The sequence below is a fragment of the Aphelocoma coerulescens genome, chromosome 10 (genome assembly GCF_041296385.1).
Source record: "Aphelocoma coerulescens isolate FSJ_1873_10779 chromosome 10, UR_Acoe_1.0, whole genome shotgun sequence".
Lineage (NCBI taxonomy): Eukaryota > Metazoa > Chordata > Aves > Passeriformes > Corvidae > Aphelocoma > Aphelocoma coerulescens.
Genome location: NC_091024.1, coordinates 14,474,682 through 14,497,769, shown reverse-complemented (window position 1 = coordinate 14,497,769; position 23,088 = coordinate 14,474,682). Strand labels below are relative to the sequence as shown.

General features: G+C 39.8%; 1 protein-coding gene across 1 annotated transcript; it reads right to left on the bottom strand.

Moving 5' to 3' along the window:
• Positions 1-19,761, bottom strand: FAM81A (family with sequence similarity 81 member A). The gene is made up of 10 exons (XM_069025586.1): positions 19,622-19,761; positions 17,262-17,628; positions 15,861-15,928; positions 14,330-14,603; positions 13,439-13,557; positions 8,216-8,345; positions 6,977-7,083; positions 5,759-5,894; positions 5,183-5,378; positions 1-4,768 (listed from the first exon to the last, which is right to left on the bottom strand). Exons 3-10 carry the CDS (start codon positions 15,905-15,907, stop codon positions 4,629-4,631), a joined length of 1,149 nt encoding a protein of 382 aa, XP_068881687.1. The 5' UTR covers positions 15,908-15,928; positions 17,262-17,628; positions 19,622-19,761; the 3' UTR covers positions 1-4,628.
• Positions 19,762-23,088: the final 3,327 nt, after the last annotated feature.

Genomic DNA, 23,088 nt, shown 5'->3' with positions numbered 1-23,088 from the left:
TTTTACTTAATTAATCATCTGCCTTTATTGAGATTTTACAGAGCGACACTTTGAGAATATTTTTTTTCTTTTTCTTTTGTCAAAGTGCATGGTATTGTTAAATACTTCCGGCCCCATCCCAGTGGTAATGCAGCATCTATGGATAACGCAGGTACATTGAGACTCGTTCTTCACTTGCCAAGAGTAACAGTGACACCCTGTGGCAAATTGAGTAGAGGCCGTGCGCCCAATTTCCTTGGCTTCGTTCAAATTTGCCTCCGAATTTCTTACACTGTGGGAGTGTCACAGGAGGAATTCCTCCTCTACACATGGGAGGGCTTCATCAGTTTGTCATGTCTCTTATTAGACGTTTCCATTATTGGAAAACATATATAATGAGCACTTTAATTCTTAGATACAGAGAACACTCTCTGCCCCAGATGGCCAGATGCTTGTGAAGGTGGAGCACAAAACAGAAACGGGGAGGAGAATTTTGCATTTCAGTTTAAATTGATGTTACAGGAATACACTGCTCTTCATTATCATTCATACTGTTTTTCTCTAACGTGGCAACTGTCTATTGAACTATATCAGACTGTAATGACAAAGATATCCACAATATAAAGGTATCCACAACACAAAACTGTACTACATAAACAATTACATGTTGACGTTAGGGTCATCCTTTTAACTTCTTGCTTGCTCCATTCCTTTGGTTTGTTTAGTGAGTATAAACAGCACAATTGCTCTGTAATTACTGACATAATTCTGATTCCAGTCGAGTCCCTCACTGCACAGTACTATGGTTCTACTGTTACCACATGCTAATGTAAAAGCCATGTACTCCAGTTAAACGTTTTCCAATGAGTTTTGACACTCAGTATGTGCTACATAGCTGACTGAATACTATGGTCTGCACACTGCAAGTGGTTTAAGCCTCATGCATGTGAAATAGCTGACAAAAGAAAGATTTTAAAACTTCATGAGAGCAAGTGGTCTGCTTTTGGCTTTTGGGCGGTTTTGTGCTGGTGGTTTCTTTGGGTTGGGTGTTGCTGGTTTGGTGGGTTTTTTTTGGATGTAGGAAGAAAAAAAAAATTAAGAAATATTTGGCAAATATCTCTGTGAAACTTCATTTCCATTCAGAATCTTCTGTTATACGTAGATTGCCTTAAAAAACTAATGAACTAAAGAATGCAATAAATTAGGTTTTGATCCTCTGTGCTTGGAATTTAAGGCCTTTATATCTTGTCCTATAAGGAATCTGTTTAGTTTAGGTGTTTGGGTGGCAAGGCAATCCTCTTTAAGCAATGGAATAGATTGCATTAGTCAATGGTTCATTCTTGAAAGATTGTTATAAGCAAGTTACACAAGTGTCTATGGCAAATAGTTTAGGTAGAGTTGGATCTATTTCAAAGTGGAGAGATGGAGCAGATGACTTCCTAAAGCTCCTCCCAGTCCTTCCTTCAGTGAGTTTATGGTTTATGTGTCAGTGAACTTTGTGATTTAAATAATATTTTGTGCCCCTCTAGTATTATACTTTCCCAAGTCTCCTTCTGTTTGCTCGAGTGCCATCCACACAAACACTGCCTCACTACCTTTTTCCTTTTGTGGGTTTGGCAGACTTGCACTTGGTGCACAAAACAGACTTATAGCATGAGTACTTGTGCTGAACAAAGAAAGCACATTATTTCCACCATCAAAAGCCCTTGGTGTCCCTGAAGGACTGGAACACAGGAAACCCACTGGACACCAGCATGGAAGGAAAAAAAAAGGGACAGCTCTGCTTTTAAGCACTGCTGTTTCCTTCTATTTGGCTTTACAGGATCTCTGCAGGTCAGTATTCAGAACTAGTTTCCATTTGGCAAAATCAAGTTCCCATAGCCCAGTGTCTGTAGCACTGCCCTCCTGGCTTCATAGTTGTTCCCTGGAGGGGATGCTGTGTCTGAGGAGAGGATTTTGCTTAACAGGTTAAGATGATCAGAGGACACTCCAGTCCTCAGAAGGGACTCTAAATTCTCCCTTGAAGGACTCACTTATCACATACAAGCACTCCCTGGCAGACTGTGCAGACAAGACATGCTTGATCTGGGCCTTCTTCCACTTAGCACTTTAGAGTTTGAAGACACTGCTTGGCAGTAGGTTGTGTATTATTTTATTTAGACTTTTAGTTATTGGCTTTAGCTGAGATTTATGAAAAAACATTTTTAAAACAGAAAAAATAAAATGATATAGGGTTTCATGTGTTGTTTTATATCTGGATCAATCACGCAAGATTTTTACAAGAGAAACAATTTATTGAACTCCTATATAAATTGTTTCTCTGATTCCTTGTATGCTTTTAATTTCATACCAGATTCCCTCAGGTACAGACTTCCAATTACAGAATTAAAACATGATTCTGGTTTTGGTCTGTCTCTTTTTGTTTCTTTCTTTGTGTCTTGGGGTGACCTTATGATGTGTATCCCATATCGCTGCCTATGCCCAGAAATTAATTCCTGTGCCTTTCTGTGCCTCTAAACTGAGCCTGAGAGGGGGAAGGAAAAAACTGAGCAAAACTTTTTCAAAGCAGTTTGCAGCTTGTTCAAGGTCACACACAGATAGCAATTGGTTTCCAGCTGCAGCAGGGGAGGGAGGAAGCACCCAGCTTGCTGCGCCCAGGACAGTTTTTTTGGCCAGTGGTTCAGCTGCTTTGTTCTCCGGAGAGAGACTGAGAGTTGAATTTTCCCTTCCCTGGAATTTCGGATTTTCTCCCTTTTCTACTGGACACTTTGTTATTTTCTTCTTCTTCTTTTTTTTTTTTTTTTTTTTTTTTAATGAAACATCAGTGATAGCTTTTCCACGGCACATGGCTAAATATTTAAGAATAGATAAGAATACATACATGAAGTAAGATTTAATTTTGAAGACAATTCTTGAGAAATATCTACGAGTGTTTAATTGTCTCTCTTTAGGGAACTGGGCTTTCCCCTTAGCTGCCATTGTAAATATATTTCACAGGACATGGATGATAACAAACTGCCTCTGATATTCCTGGTTTTCATCAGAGAGCATTGGAAGCCAGAGCTGCAAAATCTTCATGTGTCTTTGAGACTTCAATGACTTTCAACTATATAGGAAGTGAATATAAACTTAGGTGTTAATCCTGTAAAGATGTATGCATTTTCTTGATTTTTACATGCTACACTGACTTACTGAAGTTAATGACTGTAAGTTTTTGAAGCAGTTTTTTTTTTTTATTTTCTGTGGGCCAAACTGTCTTTCATGAAGTGATATTTGCCACTGATTTTCCAACTAAACATATCTTTTTCCAATACTAGCTGAATGAAAGGTCCATTAAGTACAGTGTAGAGACATTGTATTAGTTTATTTAGGTTAACAGTAATGTAAATTCTGTTAATTAATATTATTTTTGTCTCTTAATTACTGTTATTAGTATAAATTAATAGGATGCTGGTTAAAGTCTTCTATTGTTCATAAGGGTTTAATCTTTCATGGCTTACAAACATGAGGAGCAATATATCATGCTCTAAATGAACACGTAGAAACAACATATATATTTTTTTCTATCTAGATAATATGCCACATGGGTGCTGATTTTCATTATGTAATCTCATCTGGGAATGGAAATTATTATCTGGAAATAATGTGAATGCAATTAGCAATTTGAGTCTGCTAAATTATTAAAGTCTACTTAAATATGATTAATCAGTTTTTTACTTTAATGAAAATTTCTAAGGAGATCATAAACTGCATTTTATTTTACATTACAATCTCCAGACTAGTTTAGATTAATCACCTTCTCTTCAGTTTTCAAACCTTTCTAAGTTTTTATCAATATAATGAAGCAAGTCACAGGACACATGCCCAGTAAAAAACACTCTATATACATCTTTTGTCTTGTGTCAACTCCCCCTGGTTATTAATTTTAAAAGGTTATAATACTTAAGACCATGTAAGTTCAGTTCCTTATGTTGTTTATGAATCATCTTAGTCTACAACTATATTATGTAACACTACTTAGTTCTCACACACAGAGGATATTTGCAAACCAAAACAAAGATTTTCTGATGGTATCTAGATTTCGAATGTTGGTCTGTTTAGTGTAAATTCTGTCTTCCCAGGAAGTCAGTAGTAGAGAAGGTCACTGTAAAAATGTCCATTGATCTCAACTAAGTAATTTGTATCAAGGTGGAGAACCTTGCCAAATTTATAAGAAGGAAATGATAGTAACTTGCCTTTTTTTTTTTTATTTTTTTAAAGAGGGTCTGGTGCAGGTGCTTATATATAAAAGCATATAGCTGCCTGATCAAGCCTGCAAAACAGGAACACCTTTAGCAAACTAGGTGCCAGCTTCACCAATGTATTACTCCAGTTTTACACAGTGCTTAATTTCCTGACAGCAATTGGAGTAGTGCAGTGGCAAATCAGCACCTCAGCTCTGAAGGTTCATTGCCAGTTATCCATGAAGAGCTTGCATTTACTGCTGTGAGCAAACACCTGTGCAGCAGCAGCAGCAGCAGCAGCAGCAGCAGCAGCAGCAGCAGCATGTCATTTGGTACATGCAGGTAATTGGCATTACAGACTGGAACAACACTACAGTCTACCTAATTAGCCAGGTAAACACTAATCTCTCAGACAAAATCTTGCAGTCATGGTCCAGCCTCTCCCCATCTTGGAACCTCCTGCTTCATTTGGTGGATCTGCTTCTGTAGTTCATCTCTGTCCAGCTTCATTTTTGCTTCTAGAACTTGCCGTAGAGAGCCAATGCTCTCATAGATAGCTGCAAACCCTAATTGCAGGTGAGAATTACATTAGTTCATCATGAAGAGCAGGAGTATCACATCATTGCTATCAGAATGCACTTCCATAACACTCTGCTTTGCACTAGGAACACAGCAAAGGTTCTGAAGGAAAATGGGATGTCATTGTGTGCTGGTGGCAGAAATGCCCCAATGGCAGCCAAGCTATGGCTGTACCTGCTCTGGGGAGAGCACTTCTAAGCTGGTTAAGATGTCACCCCTTATTGCTGTGCTTTTCACACTTAGTGAAAATCCTTCTTAATGCCACAGGTGTAGCCATTACATCTGCCCTAAAAGTATTTAAATTACTTTGATACAAGCAAAGACATTTTATATATTAGTATGAGTCAATCACTGTTACCACAATTCAGACAGAATAAAGAACTTGATAACTATGATCCTACCAGCATTAACTTCAGCTTTCATTTCTTTTATATCTTCATTTATCTCATTTTGAAGTTTGACAATGCGAATATTTATCTTTTCTTCAGTCTGTTTTGCGTCATGTGCTTCCATGGTTATCTTCTGCATTTCTTCTATTCTCTCAATTTTCTCTGCCATTTGGTTGAATTTCATCTCAATACCTCTCTCACTCATTTCCTGGAGCCAGAAAAAAGAATTTGAATGATTTACTCTGCATATGAAGTAACAGTGGCCTTTTAAAAATATTAAATAGATACTGATTAATCGTCTTTTATCTGGAATTCAAAAAATGTAAGGAATTATCATTTTTCATAAAATCATTTCAAATTACTTGATTAGTGTAGGTTAAAATACTGATCTATTTAGCAGTGACCAGATTCATTTAAAGATTCTCAGGTTGTGGGTGTTACACTTGATATCGATGAAGAGACTTAGGCAAATTCTGAGGCTGTCTGAAAATCTCACTCAAATAATATCTCAATTACATCATCTTAGTTATTAATAATGCTTTTGAATGCTTTCTGAGAAGTACTGTAGGACTTTTGGGTGAAACTTACAGTGCTTTCCTTAAAAGTCAGTGAGAGTTGGTCAATTTTTTGCACAAGCTCTTTCTCAGTCCTTCCGTGTTCCTGTTCCAACCAGCTCCGTGCAGACAAAATCTGACTGCTGAGCTCCTCAACAGCATTTTTTAATCTAGGAGCACAATAGAAATTAGCAGACACAAAGGAGAAGAACTCATCATTCCACATTGACTTTTTAATGAATGTTTTCATAAAAACATAAAATGGCAATTTAATACATTGTTCTCACCACATTAAGGTGAGCCTTTGAATTTTAAGGCTATTAAACTGCATAAGGTAACACTGGTTTTGAAAATAAAGGTGAAAGGGCACAGCAAATTTATATGAAACTTCACAAAATTTGAATCATAGAAGAAAATTAATTGTGACATTGAAAACAGAATATGGTCATCCATTCAGATTATAAACTTTATGTCTATATGTCTTAAATCTGAACAAAGATTTGGTGGCCACTTATTTTGGTGACAATGCTGGTTCCTGTAGCCCCACTTACATTGCCTGTACCTACCTCAATTTTACACCAACCAATTGTGCCAGTGAAACTGTTTCTTTTCTCCAGTGAACATGTGAAACATGGATTGCATGAGGATGGCAATAAGCAGTAAAAATAAGGATGTGGATGGCTTATACCAGGACTGCTACTGAGTGGAATGCCTGGAGAGAAGTTAACATCTGAATTGAATATAATGACCCCATGTAATGTCTGGTAGTACAGAGTATCTTATCATTAATAATTTAGGTATTTCAGTTATATTCATATTTAAAGCAATAACACTCTGTGAGTGCTGTGCCTTGCTTCCTGCTAGCTTCAGCTGAACTTTTTCCCCTACTCTGGACAGCCATCTCCAGCATTCATTGCGCCGTACAGTTCTTGCAGAAAGGCACCAGGCTGCTCTGACAAAAACCCTTAGTTGTGTCCTTTAATAGAAGTACTGCCTGAATACTTAACTAAGGACTTAATGAACTTTTCATATTTACCTAACTACATTGGGACAGAATTCTTGGTGAAAGCAAGTCCCTCTTGACAGACCATTGTGCTTTGTAATACCTGTGGAGCAAACACATGTATTCAAAGAGGTTCCTGCTTTTAAAGGCCTGAAGATTACAACAGTCAGACTGGGAAAAATGAGGCCAAACTGGGAAAACTGATGCTCCCAAGGTGCTCAGCAGCAGCAAGGCTTCCCAGGCACTTACTTTGTGTCCAGGACTTGCAGCTGTTGGTTGCTCTCTTTGTAGGCAATCTTCAGCTTTGCTTCTTGTTGCATTATTGATTGCTCTACTCTGCTCAGCAGGTGAGAAATCTGAAACAAAATTCAGGATTTACTCTTTTTCAACAGCATTTCATCACAGTTTCATTTGGGACATTTTCATAACAGTAGAGGAGATCTTACAGAGAGCTCGCTTTTGCTATCATTTAAAAAATTACTGAATTTGCATATTTTACTTTATCATGAAAATATACTATCTCTCAGTATGAAAGTACCTGCATTTTGAAAACTGTAATTTTTTTGCCTTAAATAATATGAATATTTTTGCCTTGAAAACCTCTGCCTGCTCCCCCCTTGAGTCAGCTGAATTTGCATGATCCATACATCTTCAAGTTGCCACATAATCAGAATAAACAAGTGCCAAGGTGTTCCACCAATACTGAGGGATATGCTCCATCACTTTGTGTATAATGACCACTGCAGTGATAGAAGTGCTGGATTTAACTGGGGTACCTTATTAGAAGAAAATATTTCTCACCAAAATAATCATCTCACTTTCTCAAAGCATACTGTTCTGGCTCATTGCAAGATGCATGAAAACATGCTCGTGGCATGCTAATATACTGTACTGAGGCTTCTGAGAAAGGCAAAGTGGATTTTAACCATTTACCTACCACAAAATGAAGATGTAAAATACTTTTGTTGACCAAGAAAATGGGAAGGCCTTGAGATGTGACATTAAGGGAAAGGATTCTTCATATCTCCAAGTCTCTGCTTGTATCTAGTGCTCACTTCCATTCTCAAACCCAATGGAAGAGAAACCTGACTGACAGATTAATGGATTCACAGAACCCAAAGCCAGTTTTGTTTTGCAGACCTTCAAAAATTGTGTTTAAATACATATAGAATCATCCTGGGAAGGCCAAAACATACACTGAAAGACACAGAGGCTTGCATTGTTGTAGTTTTCTTGAGCATGTGCCTTTGCATTCTAATCCCTTGTACACAGCATGCTGAAGGCAGAAATCAAGGACCTTTTCCAGTTAGAGCAGTACAGTAATGCAGCTAGGTACCAATGGTCATTGCAATAAGGACTGGGAGCTGATACACCTCTCCATTTGTCAATTTGTGACCTCCCAGGATAATAATTAACAGTAATAGAGTCTGTATGAATCAGACTAGAACTCTTACCTGTACAGGGATTGCCTTGGTCTAAATACCATACCTGTATTTCTGCCTCTTTGATTTTAGATTCTAATATCAGCTTGGAGGTGTGTTGGTCTTTACTTAGACTCTGAAGTCTTTCATACGTAATTTTATGCTCTGCAGACAGCCTGGCTAACCCAGCATCACACCTGTTTGAATAGATAAAAAACAAAGCACCAGCCAAATAGAATATAAGGTCCAGGCTTCTTGAATTGTCAATTTCATACTGGCCATTTCTGTGAAATTCCTGTCTGGCTAGGGAAGCAATGTCATATGAGACTGTATGAATGGTAATACATCTCATAGTACTCAGCAAAGTGCTCCCAAATAGGCCTCGAGGTCAAGTAGTCTGATACACAAATTCCATTGTTCTTGGCACTGACATGATGTGGGTCGGCTGCGTTAGCACTCAGGGAAATCAGAAATGCAAAGATGCAGAATTTCATTTCCGTGTCTTTTTTCATACTCCAGAAGATATTTGATAAACTGTATGTGATTTCACCTACATGATTAGGAGCCTAAATAACTGAGGACCAGATTTTCATTATTGTAGCTTCGCATTTTTTTTGTGAAATAGTATGCAGCTAATATGGGTAGTTAACAATGTAGGACAAATTTTATGGTTCTTAGTCTTTATTTAGGTAAATAAATAAATTGTCACTGAAAGCAATGGCAATTTTATCTCAGAAAAGGCTATAAAATGAAGTCTTGGAACATAATAATTATTGTTTCCTTTCTTCACATTTGAACATTTCTTGATGCTGTAACATTTTCAGGATAAATATGCTATAGAACATGTGTGTTTTCTACCAGGTTTCAAAAATAATTTGATCAGGTGGATTTCATCTACAGTAATGCAGTAAGAGCATTAACTGAGCTGTAAAAATATGAGTACTGTGATTTCAGGAGTAAGACCTCTGTGAAGTATGACTCATATATATTTTTTTTGCTAAGGGAACTATGTAATCATCAATGTTACCAAATTTGATCTAGGAAACTGATGAGGAATGGACAGCAGTTATAATTTGAGGGAGAAAAGGCAGTCAAATGGAACAAGCTGGAGCATGTGAAGTCATTACCTAAACCAATGACACATTTTGTCATCTTTTTAGTCACATTTCAGTTTGAAGGCTTTCATTTCAACATGCATTTTCATCACCTCGGTTACAGGAACTGCCATTATCATTAAACGTGAAGGGAAAGCCACAGCTAAAATGACAAATGGAGCATCTGCTTATTATTATGGTACAGTTCCAATATGGAAATAATCAGTAATGTAAAATAGCACATAGGCATTATAAAACTTGTGGAAATTAATTTCTAGTGGAGCAGTTCGGCATTGTGAGACCCGTCAGTGATATCTGCAGGAAGCCTGGCCAGGGTTTACATAGCAGTGAACAATTTATAGGGCTCACAGTCAGGCCGTTTCTTTAGAAAGACGAGAGAAGCCAAATCTCTCCATGTTGTTACAATCAGAGAGAATCAGAAGAATGAAATCATCTTGCATCTAGTCACCAAAAAATGTGGGCTCCAAAAAATTGTTAGTTTTGTTTCTCTGAGGCATGGCAGAAAATATAAAAAGCAACAGCTTTGAAACTACTGAAGCAAATGTAAACAGCAAGCACCTGTAATTGTTTTTAAAGTAAATAAGTGGTTTGGGTTTAATCACAGAGCATCTCTCTATTTCATGGAATTCAGTTATGTGGTCAAAGGGTTCATGTAGTTCCATGGTAACTGAAACAATCAGATTCTGACTCTGTGAATTTAATGTCCGCCTGGTATGCATAGATCAGATTATTTTGGTTTATCTTCTCTATCTGTTGTACACACTCTCAAACACATGATTAGTTTCAGCCTGGAAGAAAGTATTAGTGTTCAGCATCAAAGAAATCAAAAGACAAGTAGTTGCTCCGTTCAGTATCAAGAGGGCATAGATAAAGCTGAGAACTGTGCCAGTACTCTGCAGCTGGCTGCTATATGTATATGCTGTGACAGTATCGAGAGAGCTTTTAATGTTCCTTGTTTATTATAACAGGAGATGTTTCAATTAAAATGTCAGTGTTTCAGTGAAAAACAAGTAGCTGGAGAACAGGTAATGAGAAGCAAGTTGAAATGCCCAGTGGGTGCACTGGGCAAGAGCAGCAGAGCTGGTGGATTGTGCTGGCCTGGGGCAGGGAGCCCAGAGCCGCCCTCGTGGTGCCACCTCCCACACAGCAAGGGCCAGAGAGCAGCACATTTATTGTTCTTGGGGAGTTCATCAATGTGGTGCAGCCCAGATGCATCAGACTCATAATCTGTGCAGCAGGAAAATCTGCCTACGTGTAACGAGTCCAGGTTGTCTGAAATGAATCAGTTCTATAATGTAGATAAAAAAATCATCTATATATGCAAAGTAGGCCCAATTTGAACACACATAGTTGCCATGTCTCTGGATGTTTCAGCACTCAGGAAGCTTTTATGAAGAGCTACTGCTACCATTCCAACCAGGCTGCTGGATTTAAACTTTCCAGACAAATGCTCACTATCCCCAAGTAATTCTCTAAATAAATGATAAGGCACTAATGAATTTTATGATCTATTATCACTAGAAAAAGAATTGGTAAATCTGTATTATATAAAATTGACAACATAAGGGACAGGAGGCTGGAGAAATGGATCTACTGGCATCTACCTAATTTTCTGCTAAATGTGTTGCTGAATTTTATAGATGTAATATTTTTTTCTTAAAGTTAATAATAATGCTGATTTTTAGCAATAATTCAGGGCTGTGATAACACTTTACAAGTTCATCAATAAACTGTGCTTATTGAGAAAGGATCCAGAGACATGAGCTGTAATGTGTGTTCTGTCATTTTCTGATAGCAATATCAGAAGATAGCAATCTAGATTCTGTGATGTGAGCGAGATATGTTGGAATCTCACTCTTGCCGGGCTGTGGGGAGTGTGGTTTGGAGCTGTGCTCAGGACTGCATGTGCATGTAGAGATCCCTTGTTTCCATCATTAAAAGCACCAGGCCTCAAGAAATAATGAGGCAATTGTTTGATGATATACTGACATGTTACAGAACAGATGCTGTTATGAAATAAACGCCCCTCTCTCCAATATTGAACTTGCATAGGATATTTAGTATGAATGAAATTACTGGAACTGAAATTTGGCTAGAATCCTAAGGTGGACACTAAAGTTATTACATGACAAAGGGCTCAGGCTTTGGGGTTCACTGTCTAAACTGATTCCCACTGTCCTTCTGCACACTACACTCAGAGCTACTGCAGCCTGAGCCTCACATAGTACCTTGGCTGTGCCTGAAAGCTGATGGACAAGAAGTTGGTAACCCACAGTAACTTGATCATGTTTCTCATGTTTCACTCTGAACTCATCTGGAAGCTAACAGGACTAGAGGTAAAAGTACATTAGGTGCTTAAAGTGTATTTTATATAAGGAACATTGGCTAGAGTAATCAGAAGGTGTTTATCTCAGGGAAAGTTTCTGTAATGTGCCAAAGGCACAACAAACCACTGTCTTGACCATAATCTCCAGCTAGTGCTATAATCATTATTCACTGGAACACTAATTTCAAAGTAGAATATGTTTGTAAATAAAGGCAAATAGCCTTCTGTCATGGAACATTGCTTTAAATTGCTTTCTGATTAAGGGAAGATTTTTTTTTTTCCCTCATTCAGGATTTTGATTTTTTTTTTTTTTTTTTTGTAGAGAGCACGCTGAATAGAAGCATAGAATGCAGAATAGAAGGTAGCAGTTAAAAGGCAAAAACCTGATTCTCTTACGGGAATGAATACAAATAACCTGCATTCGTCACACAGTCTGACACAAGGCACATGGGTATTATCTCATACAATTTGCAGATAAATTGCAACCCAGGCACAGTACGAGGGTGGTGCCCTAAGGAAATAAAGGAGGAAGCCCTGGCACAGCCTGTGCCCGTCCCCACCCTCCCACAGCGAGTACTCGGGGCAGGACAGGGCTCTGCCGTGGAGCCCACGCCAGCACGAGTTTCTTCTCTTGAGTGCCCTGACTGTGGGCAAAGGCACCACATTTTGCTTCCCAAGGTGTCAGTAACAGTGTTGCTCCACATAGAACCCTCTCAGGGTGTAGTATGATCTCCAAGTATTTTTATGTAAAGAAGCAGGAAGATCTGAGCATGTACATTTTGGGGGGATTTCTCAGCAGGATAGATATATGTATCTCTCTATAGGTTTTTCAATCAATTTTCTAATTTGACAGAATAAACTAGTTCATTGGTGTTTGCTAAAGGATAGTGTGTAACTTATTAAATGTTTAATTCTTTTCGAAACTACTCTAAAAGATTTTTTACAAAATGGACTATGAGAGTTACAGTGGAAGCTTCAGACAATTGAGTAATTTATGAGAAAACCTTAGTTCAATGAAAATCCCTCTCTGATTATCCCCTCTGAATATCCCCTTCTGTATGCCATTGAAGTTTATAACAAAATCAGGTGACATGCAGAAAAGAAAGCAAAATTCCTGGTACAAGATAAACAACGGGACAAATTCAGGACAAGTATAACTCCACCAAAGTTATTAGCCAAGCAACCGTAGGCCAGGTTACATCCTTTTCCTGCAGCTGTACATATCCTCTGTCTTTCGTGTTCAACTTTACAGGCACTTAAGCAAATGTTGTTGTGCTGGGGTTTGTAAATGTGTCATTGATGGCACAACTGAAGTCTGTGTGGCTGCACGATTGTAACCTCGAGCTTCGGGCAGCCTGTAAAACCTCTGTTATTGTATAGTTTTCTGTTCCTTATGTCACGAAGCCCATGTGGGATTTAATATGGCTAACCACTAACTGAATGTGCAGATTTTTACTTCTAAAATATATGCAAAAATGTGCAACTATTTTGTTCTTCACAAGTGCAGATTGTTCCATGCTGCCTTTATAATTGTGCTAATTAACGTGTTTCAAAGACACATGAGTCTAACCGCAGTACTTTTTAAAAGCTGAACCAAATCCAAATTCTCAGGGAATTTGAAGTAATTTATTTAGAACTAATTTCAGGAATCTTAGGAATTAAGGGTGATACTGTCAAGTTTAATATGTAACACTGGAATGCAAATGTTTATTATTCATTTTCTTGAAAACACAGAGCAAAATTATCCTTGGAATTTTGCCAAAGTTGAATTCAACCCATCATCATTAATACTTCAGGATTAAAACAAGATTAGCTAGCCCCCAAAACACAGTTCCATGGTGACTTTTACCTTGCAACTCTTCCCCGAAGATCTCCTAGGCCAGAAAGCTGACGCATTTCAAGACTCTTCAGGGTAGAATTTGTTCCATAGCTGAGATTGTCTCTGACACGGATCTGTTCCTGCAGCATCTACAGAGCATTCATATGCAAATAAAAACTCAGTATCTCACATTTAATGTACACTTTAAATGTCGCTCATTATTTTTCAGTAGTTCAGTATCCTCAGATACCATTTTATTATTACTTTATTAAAAGCTTTGTAATATACTAAAACAGATACCTTTTAGGTATTTTATTATTTCTTATTATTAGTGTCTAATCTGCACGCAAATACCATAATATATATAATGTATAACTTGACAGTGAAATGGAGACTTAAATTTTTTTTTCTCCTTTCTTTTTCCCCACCACACCCCTGTTGCTCACAGCAGCAGAGGTTAGACATGAAGCCATGTGTCTGCCTACCATTGGGTCATAAAAATGAACAGTTGGGTTTTGTTACTTTGTGTCGTCAGTGAGTCGGAAGGGAAAGAAAGTTTATTATAGAGCTAAGGCGTTTCCTAGTGTTTATACAGCACAGCCTTTGGACTGAAGTTGAGCTGGGTATTAGCGTCGCATTAATTCATTTTTTCAAGATTTTCCAGTGCAGCTTTTGAAAGCAAGCTTATTAGAACCACAAAGGCTCCTGTGTTTATATGCTAATATCCTGTGCTATTTTCATAGCCACCAAAAGAATTATGTAATTTGCAAACACTTTTTCGAGTTGTAAAAACAATTGATGAGCTTACAGGATCTTCAGACCTTGTCTGACCTTTACTTATCCTATGGTAAACTTTGTTAGGAAATTAGAAGGAGTAAGTAACTGAGGTGGCACTAGTGCTGTGCAATGTTCTTGCCGTACCTCAATGTCCCGGTTGAGCTGCCTCACTATCGCCGTTATGTTTCGGATGTGTTCTTCCAGGAGTTGCCTTGCCAACCGGTCACCCCCCCCTTTGTTCTGCATTCTGTGCAGCGTGGAAACAATGTCCTCCTTAATGCGAAAAGCGTGTTCCACAAGAGCTGCTGTTGTTTTCTCATGGCTCAGGATTCTGTCCTCCAGCTGATCCACCAGGCTGGCGGAGGCCAGCGGGACCGCTGTCAGTGCCTGGCTGTGCAGTGGGATGTTTCGAACCCGTCTACGGGAGAAGAATAACCACATATTGTTAACTTCTCACACAAAGCTCTGCAATGCCTTTGCACTGGAGACAGTGTGACACTATCTGAGTACTGGCAGTGCCAGGGAGAAGCCCCAAGATACTCATGGAGAGAGCACCCATTGCTACAAATAAGTTGGCTACCGTGTGTCTTGTACAAAGGCAAGTCAGGCTCTTTTTCATAGTCTTTAAGGAAGCTTACAAAAGCATAGGATATTAAGGAAAGGACATTAGCAGAATAAAAGCAGTTAGAAATCAGATCTATAATTTGATTAAGAATCCAAATTCAAACCCTTTTACTGAGTTTCAAAAGTCATGTTATTTGTCTTTACAGTTTTCAGGCTTAATCAAAGCTGTAACTTTGGTTACAGCTGTTGTTGAAGGAAGGTATTGTAAATTAAATGAAAACAGATCAGGATTAAAAAGGAGTATCTTGTACCAATCCCTTTTCTGTCTCTATAGCTACCCTGTAATACCATACAGAAGCTTGTTCCCCCGTGAACTGGACAGGACAGTATGTGAGCATGGAAACTGAGGTGAGACCAAAATTATGACAAGCTTCTCATAGTCTTAGAAGTTAAATTTCCCTCCAAAATAGCTTACATTTGGGTACCTTGAATAATTGTCTAGATTTTTGAAGAGTGCTCTGCTTTTCATAGCTCCCATGGAAAGCAGTAGAGCTCATGGGTGCTGAAAGTGAAAAACAAAGGCTGCTAATGCATACAACCTTTTCCTGCCACTGTGTTCTGTAAAGAATAACAAAATTTTCAGAAGTATAAGCGGAGGATACCCGCTTATAAGTTCAACCCCACTTTGGAAGAGGAGATCTTTTGTTTGGAACCCTGTTATTTACTGTGTGTTCTCATGTTTCCTGTTTAATGAGCCAAATTAGCAGCTCAGTTTGACCATGATATTGATAGAGATGTATGAGGTTTCCAACAAAGGTCACTTTTGGCTCTCTGTTTTCACAGCTCATTCCATGCTATTAGAACACTAGCTAAAGTATTCTTGGACTTCTAGTCAGTGAGACTTTAAGCTATTTAATTTCTTTGGGAAATGGCTAAGTAAGAGCTGAGTAAGGACTTGTGATTTGGGCCATGATTTGAATGTCTATGGTATTTCACTTTGCTTTGCACACTACTGCCAAAGTCCCAAGTCACAGCATTACTATATATAGGGAATTAAGAGACGTAATACTCTGCAATATGAAGACTTTAATTTTTATATTCCAGACTGTACCTTTCAGAAGGGGCAAGGGTTGGGAAGATTGGGCTTCGGTGGGCCATTCTCTGGTCAATAACTTATGTCTGTTGAAAAAGTAAAAATTGAATTATTGAATAGTTTATATCTGGTACTGAAATGACCTAATGCTTTTGCTTTAAGTGCACCTTTAAGTAAAGTGCAATATTATGCTGACATCTGTGATCTTGGCATTCAAATATTGCTAATGCATTAAATGCAAATTAAAATTGATACAAAAGAATGAAGACTAAACACTGCTAAAAAGCTTTTTATAGTGAAAATGATACTTTTGAAAAGACAAGCTTGACAGCCTTGAAACTGAAATCTGCTGTTGACTCACAGAACTGGTTTGGCAGGGCAGAGGTAAACCAAGTTCTTGTCCCCAATCTTCTACTGGTCTCTGACATCATTAGTCAATGAATAACAAAGTGAGATCTACAGGATGATCATAAAACTTAAGAAAATATTGAGAGGAGAATCAAATACAAGTGTTTCATCACAGCAGATTATTAGGGATAAGGTGTTTTTCAGGTAAAAGCATTGGCAGTCAGAAACCTAAATAAAATGTGTGACATCAGCACAGTTTATCGAAATTGAGTCTTATTTTTTGGCTTCAAATCTAAATTACCACACTTTATGTTGTAAGTAGATTCTTCTGTGGTAAGTATATAAATTCTGGTTTTAATTTTTAGACACAGCCAGCCAGACTGTGACAGACATTGCAGCAGAGTAGGTCTATTAAATAGCTTCAGAAAGATATTTTAGTGTCTTACTGTGAGACCAGTACCTGGCTCAGCAGCTTTGTCCACTGACAGAAATTAATGAAAAAGATATTAGCCTCAATCAAATCCAACTAATCTCCCCTACATAAAACAAATAAACATTTTTAAGTATAAAGAGAATGAGTATGGCCTGAGCCTGATCTCCTTGGGAACCTAAAATCCTCACTGCAAAATAAAGGCTGATGTATGAAAAGAATTTTACAGTTGATGAAATTCTGTGCAATCTGGGAAAGATGGGCTTATGGAAACACAATAGTCTAATACTGATAGTGAAGAAGCAATAGGGCTACCCTTTGAGATCTTGAAATGCAAAGCATGTTTGTGCTTTAGAAATGTATGAAAGCCCTGCCTGAAAGCCGAGAGCAAACATTGTCACTGTGTGTGTGTTCTATTTATAGCACGGTGCTTCGGAAACTACAAATTAAAAAAAAAAAAAAACAAAAAAAAAACAGTTTTAAGAGAAGCTGGGTTGCTGAGCAGCAGTGACACCAGACAGGAATTCAGAAGGTCTGAGCTGAATTCCTTGCTCAATCTCTGATCCTGTTGACTTTGGACAAGTTATTTCCATGCATAATGACTCGGTTTCTCTATATATAAGGGAGATAACCATACCTACCTCCTTGTTTAGGTTCTTACATGGCTATAAGTAAAAAGCACAGTATAAGAGCTGGGGATCATTGTGGTGACTTCTGCATTCAAAGTGCTGCACAGACACTGAATATCCAGTTCTGCAGTCTGTTCCTCACACTTGTCATTTCTCAGTTGGATTTTTAAGCAATGGCAGCACTCTGCGAGGGGTCCCTCCTGGTCACACCACCAGATGCACCAGGTGACACCAGCAGGCACCCAGTTCTCAGTGACACATTTTAATGACCTTGATACATTTAATGATCTTTAAGCACAATTTAGCTGGAAACACAGGAATTATCCCACTGATTTAAGAAGAACTATGTGTACCACAGCAGCAAAGCACTGGATGCTACCTAGAAAAACAAAGAACAAATATTAAAGTCTGTACATCTAGCAGCATCTTAGTGAAATTTAGTGAAATACACCTTATAAAAACCAGCCAAACAGTGCTTTAGTCTCACGGCCTTCAGTACCCATTTATTATCATTTGAAAAATAATGTTTGCAGCAAACTAAGCATACGTTTGCTTGTCGTCTTAACTTTTTCTGACAGACTACCATAAGAAATGCAGCTAAATGCAAATATCTGGAGAAAGTGTTGATACGAAACAGAAGTTACACAGATGAACTTCTCATTCATTTCTTATTGCTAGCTTAAGCCCTTTGCTCAGTACACAGTGAAGTATCTCATCATCAGATATCAGATTTCTTGATCTGATCCAACAGCCAGAAAGGATTTAAGACCTTGTTTGGCAGTTGTACAAAACTTTCTTGCAGTTTGGAGATATTTGCAATAAACAGGTGTCAGAACTAATGACAGATTCCTCCTCTATGAGTGTAACACCAACTTAGACTAGTAAATAGAAAACATAAGATGTTCTGATGCTTAGATTCAAAGGAGTATAATTTCACAGGGCTCTTTTAATGGCAGTAAACTGGGATCAAGTTAGATACCAGTTTAAATACTGGTTATAGGTGCTTAATTTTTTTTTAATGATGTTATTTCCTGCTTGATACTGCTATAGCAATTTAAGTCATGATATATTAACCCAGTAAATTTGGATTGACTGATTTAAGTTACTGAGTATTCCAAATACACTTGTCACATGGACAAGATAAAAGTTTTTTCCTGTTTGTAAACTGTATGCCTGATTACCAAAAATAACAGTTTACTTGATACTTAAGGCAGGTTTTCCTTACATATGTGGAGTGCTTCCTTATCTTTTCTTTAAGCCACTGACATCAGATGTGTAAAAGCTTGAAAAAAAAAAATCATCCATGGGACATGATGAAGAGACACTTCTAGCAATGCACAGTTCACTCCTTGCTATTTGTGCTGTGGCATCCCTTCCCCACTTCTCAGACTGTTTATTTTCTGCGGGATCTCTCAGCATGTTTATTTTCTGCGGGATCTCCATTTCTCATATTTTGAAGAATAATCACATCTGTAGCATTCAGTTCCCCATTTTCCATGATAACCTACATCTAATGCTGTAATGTCTGCGCACTTCGGAGTGTTTTTCACATTCATTCTCACAATATGCCTGTGGGGTAGGAAGCATTATTATCCCTGAAAATGTAATTTCCTTCTGTTGCTGGTAGGGAAGTGAAGCACGGGGCAGGCTATGTGACTTGCCACAAGTCACACGGGAATCAAAGCAGACTGAAATACCTGCCTAGGCAAACACTTTAATCACTTTTCTTCTTAAAATAGAAACCGCTTTGGTTGCTGCACAGGGAGCGTGTGACGGCACCACCCCGGCAGCCGCCAGATCCTTCCCGGTGTTACTCTGAAGTGCTTTGGGGCAACGCTTAGGAGTAGGCGAAAAAGTCCCTGTGCTGCAGCTCAGCAAAGAGATGGGTCAGACCTCGGCAGCGTCAGGGAGAACCGGACCCGTGCCGAACCCCTGTGCACGGCTGTGACACTTGTGAACACGCGCTGTGCGATGGGTGCCGGAGGGACTCCCCCGGCAGCGCGGTGACCGTGCCCGGGGCTCCGAGCCAAGCCAGGGGGGCTCCGAGCCAGGCCAAGGGCCCTCTGGAAAAATAGGTGCGATCGGCCCCGGTGCCGGCCCGTGCTGAGCCGCCGTGAGCGGCGTGAGCGGGGGGGATCGTGCCGGAGCCCCGCCTGCACCAGGCTGAGCGCGCTGCCCTGCCCTGCCCGCCCTGCCCGCGGCTCGGCCCGCCGGCGGTCCCGGCCGCGCGGTGCGGGGGTCACCGGTGGGTGCAGCGAAGGTTGCGGGGACACGGGGTGTACGACAGCCGACAGGACACCGCGGTGCAAACACCGCTCTATGGCCATGCAACGCGGGGGGACAGAGCCGGGACAGCCGCTGCGCTCACTCACCGGTGACGGCTCAGGGCAGGGCAGGGCTGCCCGCCGCTCCCGCGCATCCCCGCCGCCGGCCGAGCCCCGCTCCGCTCCGGGCGCGCTGCCGCCGCGGGAGCGGCCGTTCCCAAGCGCCGTGACCGCCGGTGCGCGGCCGGGGCTCGGTCCGCCCGCCCTCCCGGCCGGCTGCGCGGAGCGGAGCGGATGGGATGGGAGCGGCTGGGAGTGGGGCGGCCGCCGCAGGCCGGGCTGCGGGAGCGGGAGCCGTTGCCAGGACGCCGTCACCATGGGAACGCGCTGCCGCCCGGGGTAGGGGGAGCCCTTCGCATCGCCCCCTCCTCGCAGCTATTTCACGGCGGTGCCCGATCCTGGGCAAGCACGGAGGGACGGGAAGGGCTCCGCAAACAGCGGCGCTCCCTGCGGCACGGGGGGCGAGCGGTGCGAACGGAGCGGGGGCCGTGCCTGCGCCTCCCGCGCCAGCAAATGCCGGCCTCCAGACAGAAAGTTCGGTGGTGAAAAACAGCAGCGACTCTGAGTTTCTAGTGGTGCAAAGGAGCCGAGAGTATGACTGAAAGCATGGGTTTTTCCAGAGCATATATCAAATCCTGTCAGAATACAAGATTATTAAAATCAATGGCAAATATTAGTCTTGTTTATAAAATTTCCATGTTGCATTTTCAAACAAGATCTAACATGCAGCTTCAGTAAAATTTCATATATCACAGCAAATAAGATCCATCTGCTTGCCCAGCAGAGGTGTGTCAGCTAAGAGAAAGTATTACTGGAAAAACAAAGTCCACAGAGGGTGTGTCTGCCTTCACTTTTGTTTCCTGCTTGTGTGATTCCTTGGACTTTGATACAACCAGCATGGGTAAATAAAGTGTAAGTGAAATCTGAGAAGAACTTACTGCACCAGTTCACTCTGAAATAGCAGATTGTCTCTGATTTTAGTTAAAATCCATGCCACATCCCATACTGCTGTATAGGCAAACCATTGCAGGATTTGGGAACTAGGCAGATGTGAAGGATAAAAGGGTTATACCATGCACACTATTGTAAAAAGCAAGGTGGAGTCTGAATCTACACTCTGATTGACCTATTTATTTTAAAGTAATTCCCACATCAAAGGATCAGGCCAGAAAGAAAACATGCCATAGGTGCTTTGAAAACTATGAACTGAGAGTAGTAAGATTGTAGGATAATTCAGCTTGGAATGAACCTTAGGAGAACACTTGTCCAACCTTCTGCTGCAAGCGAGGTGATTGATGAGGCCAAATACAGTTGTTCAGGGTTTTACCCAGCCCTACTCTTGAAAACCTCCACGGACGGAGACTGTCCAACTTTGGTGGACAGCCTGTTCCCATGCTTGTTTGGCTGCTGCAGAGAGAACATTTTCTGTGTATCTGGTCTGAACCTCTCTTGTTTGCATTTATATTGTTGTCTTCACCATGTGCCACTATGAAGAGTCCAAATTTGCCATCCTGATGACTTCATCATAGATACTGGAGGGCCCTGTCAGGTCCCCCAAAGTCTGTTTTCATCAGGCTGAGCAAGCCCTGCTTCCTCAGGATCCAGCTCCCAACCATCTCACCAGCCTCTGCTGAACTTGCTCTAGTTTACTGATGTACATGGCTGTATTCCCTGACCTGGCCAATATCTGGACTAACTTTATGCCCCTGTGTAGTTTTGGTGCACCTAAGTGTTTTTTCTTGCTAAAGGACTGCTTGGATACCCAGTGTTTTCTTGAGTATGTATGTCTGCAGAGTGGGGCTTGAAAGCAAATGGTTAGTTAAAGCAGATCAATTGAAGTTATTTTAATTTAAAAACATAACATCTGTACCTCCTACTGCAGTCTTGAAAATAACACTAAAACATACCTCCATGCTCAGCTCTCAGCCTGCTTTTTCCCTCTAGCCCTTCTCTGACAACAGTGGAGGTCAAGAGATAGGGAGGGGACATGTGAATTCTTGTTCTTACACTCTTTTCAAGGCATCCACACCACCAGGATTTGAGGTGAATGGTCTTTGGTTTGACCCATACAGATGCTTTTTACATCTTGTGTTATCAGAGATCATTATTTTTTGTACTTGTATCACTTTCTTGATGTTTCTAACTAAAGGAGTGCTAAACTGTTGTATTTTATATCATTACATCTTCAGTGCAATTCATACTGAACATGTAGATTTCTTTTCTTAAAGGCAAATTCATATCACAATCTTTTTATCAAGGCACAACATCAACAATAAAATTAATTTATTCTGGAGTCTTCAGCTATCTCACTCATTAATTGAGCCCCACTTAAATAATCACAGAATTACAAAACAGAGCAATTTAGACTGGAAGGGACCTCAGAGGGAATATGGTCCAACTCCCTGCTCCAAGCAATGCTAATTTTGATGTTAGATCAGGTTGCCCATCATAGCATAAAGTTTTCATCGTAAAAGCTTGTGTAATGTTTCAAAAAATCTCGCTCTGAGGGAAAAAAATTATAATCCCTGTAATTTTGTTGTTGGGAATATATGTAGCTTAACTGAATTCAGTCACAGGAACACAGGAGGCAGAACTCCTCGGTTACCAAGTCCTTGTGGACTTCTTCCAGGTTTATACCAGCCTTGCAAATAACAGCATTATTCATACGTTTTGGTTTGCAGTTGGAGAAAAATTCAACTCCATGAATTCTAAGTATCTTTTACATCTAAGCCTTCTCTTAATCAGATCCAGAATGAAAGAGCCACATGCTATTTTTCCTCAAAAAGCCTCAAACCAAGGAGTGGATGTAAAAGGGCTGTTGACTTTGTTACTGTACTTTTTACTCCAGTAGTACTTTAAATGGACACGTTGAACACGTTAAGGGCATGTTTTCTGAGCAGAGATGCTGCTCTCATTTGAGGCCAACTATAGGGAGGAAAGAAGAAATTTCATTAGGCACAGAGAGTTAGAAAAAGTACAATGATTATACTGTTTTCCAACCTGTCCTAATCACTGAAGGGATTTCATCACATTTTAAGTAATAAAATTCTTCCTTTGTTTTATAGATGCCATTTTGTTTCTCCCTCCCTATATTTCACAAAAAGAAGTTGCTGAATCCATTTTTTATTGCCTTTATGTGGAATTCTACATGCTCCAAGTGTAATTGAAGGCAGAGTGTAACCATCTGCAGTTTAGAAGAAAATGTTACAATTCAGAAGTGTCTGTTTATTCTTTGGAAGGCAGATACAGGAAAAAAAACTACATTGAATTTTTAAAGTTTTCTTAATGTAATATAATTGTTCTTCTATTACAAAAGTCCTTCATCTTTGTAAGAAGTACCAGATTATGTGGTTTTCTAACTGAAAGAATGATGTCTTGTTAAGGTATTAAGCCTTATTCTAATGGCTTTCAAGCATTAATTAAATTATTTATAGAAGACAAATACGTGACTTACAAAACTTATTTTAATTACAGTCTTTAAGTAAGAGAAAAGCACTGATGCCTTTTTTTTCCTT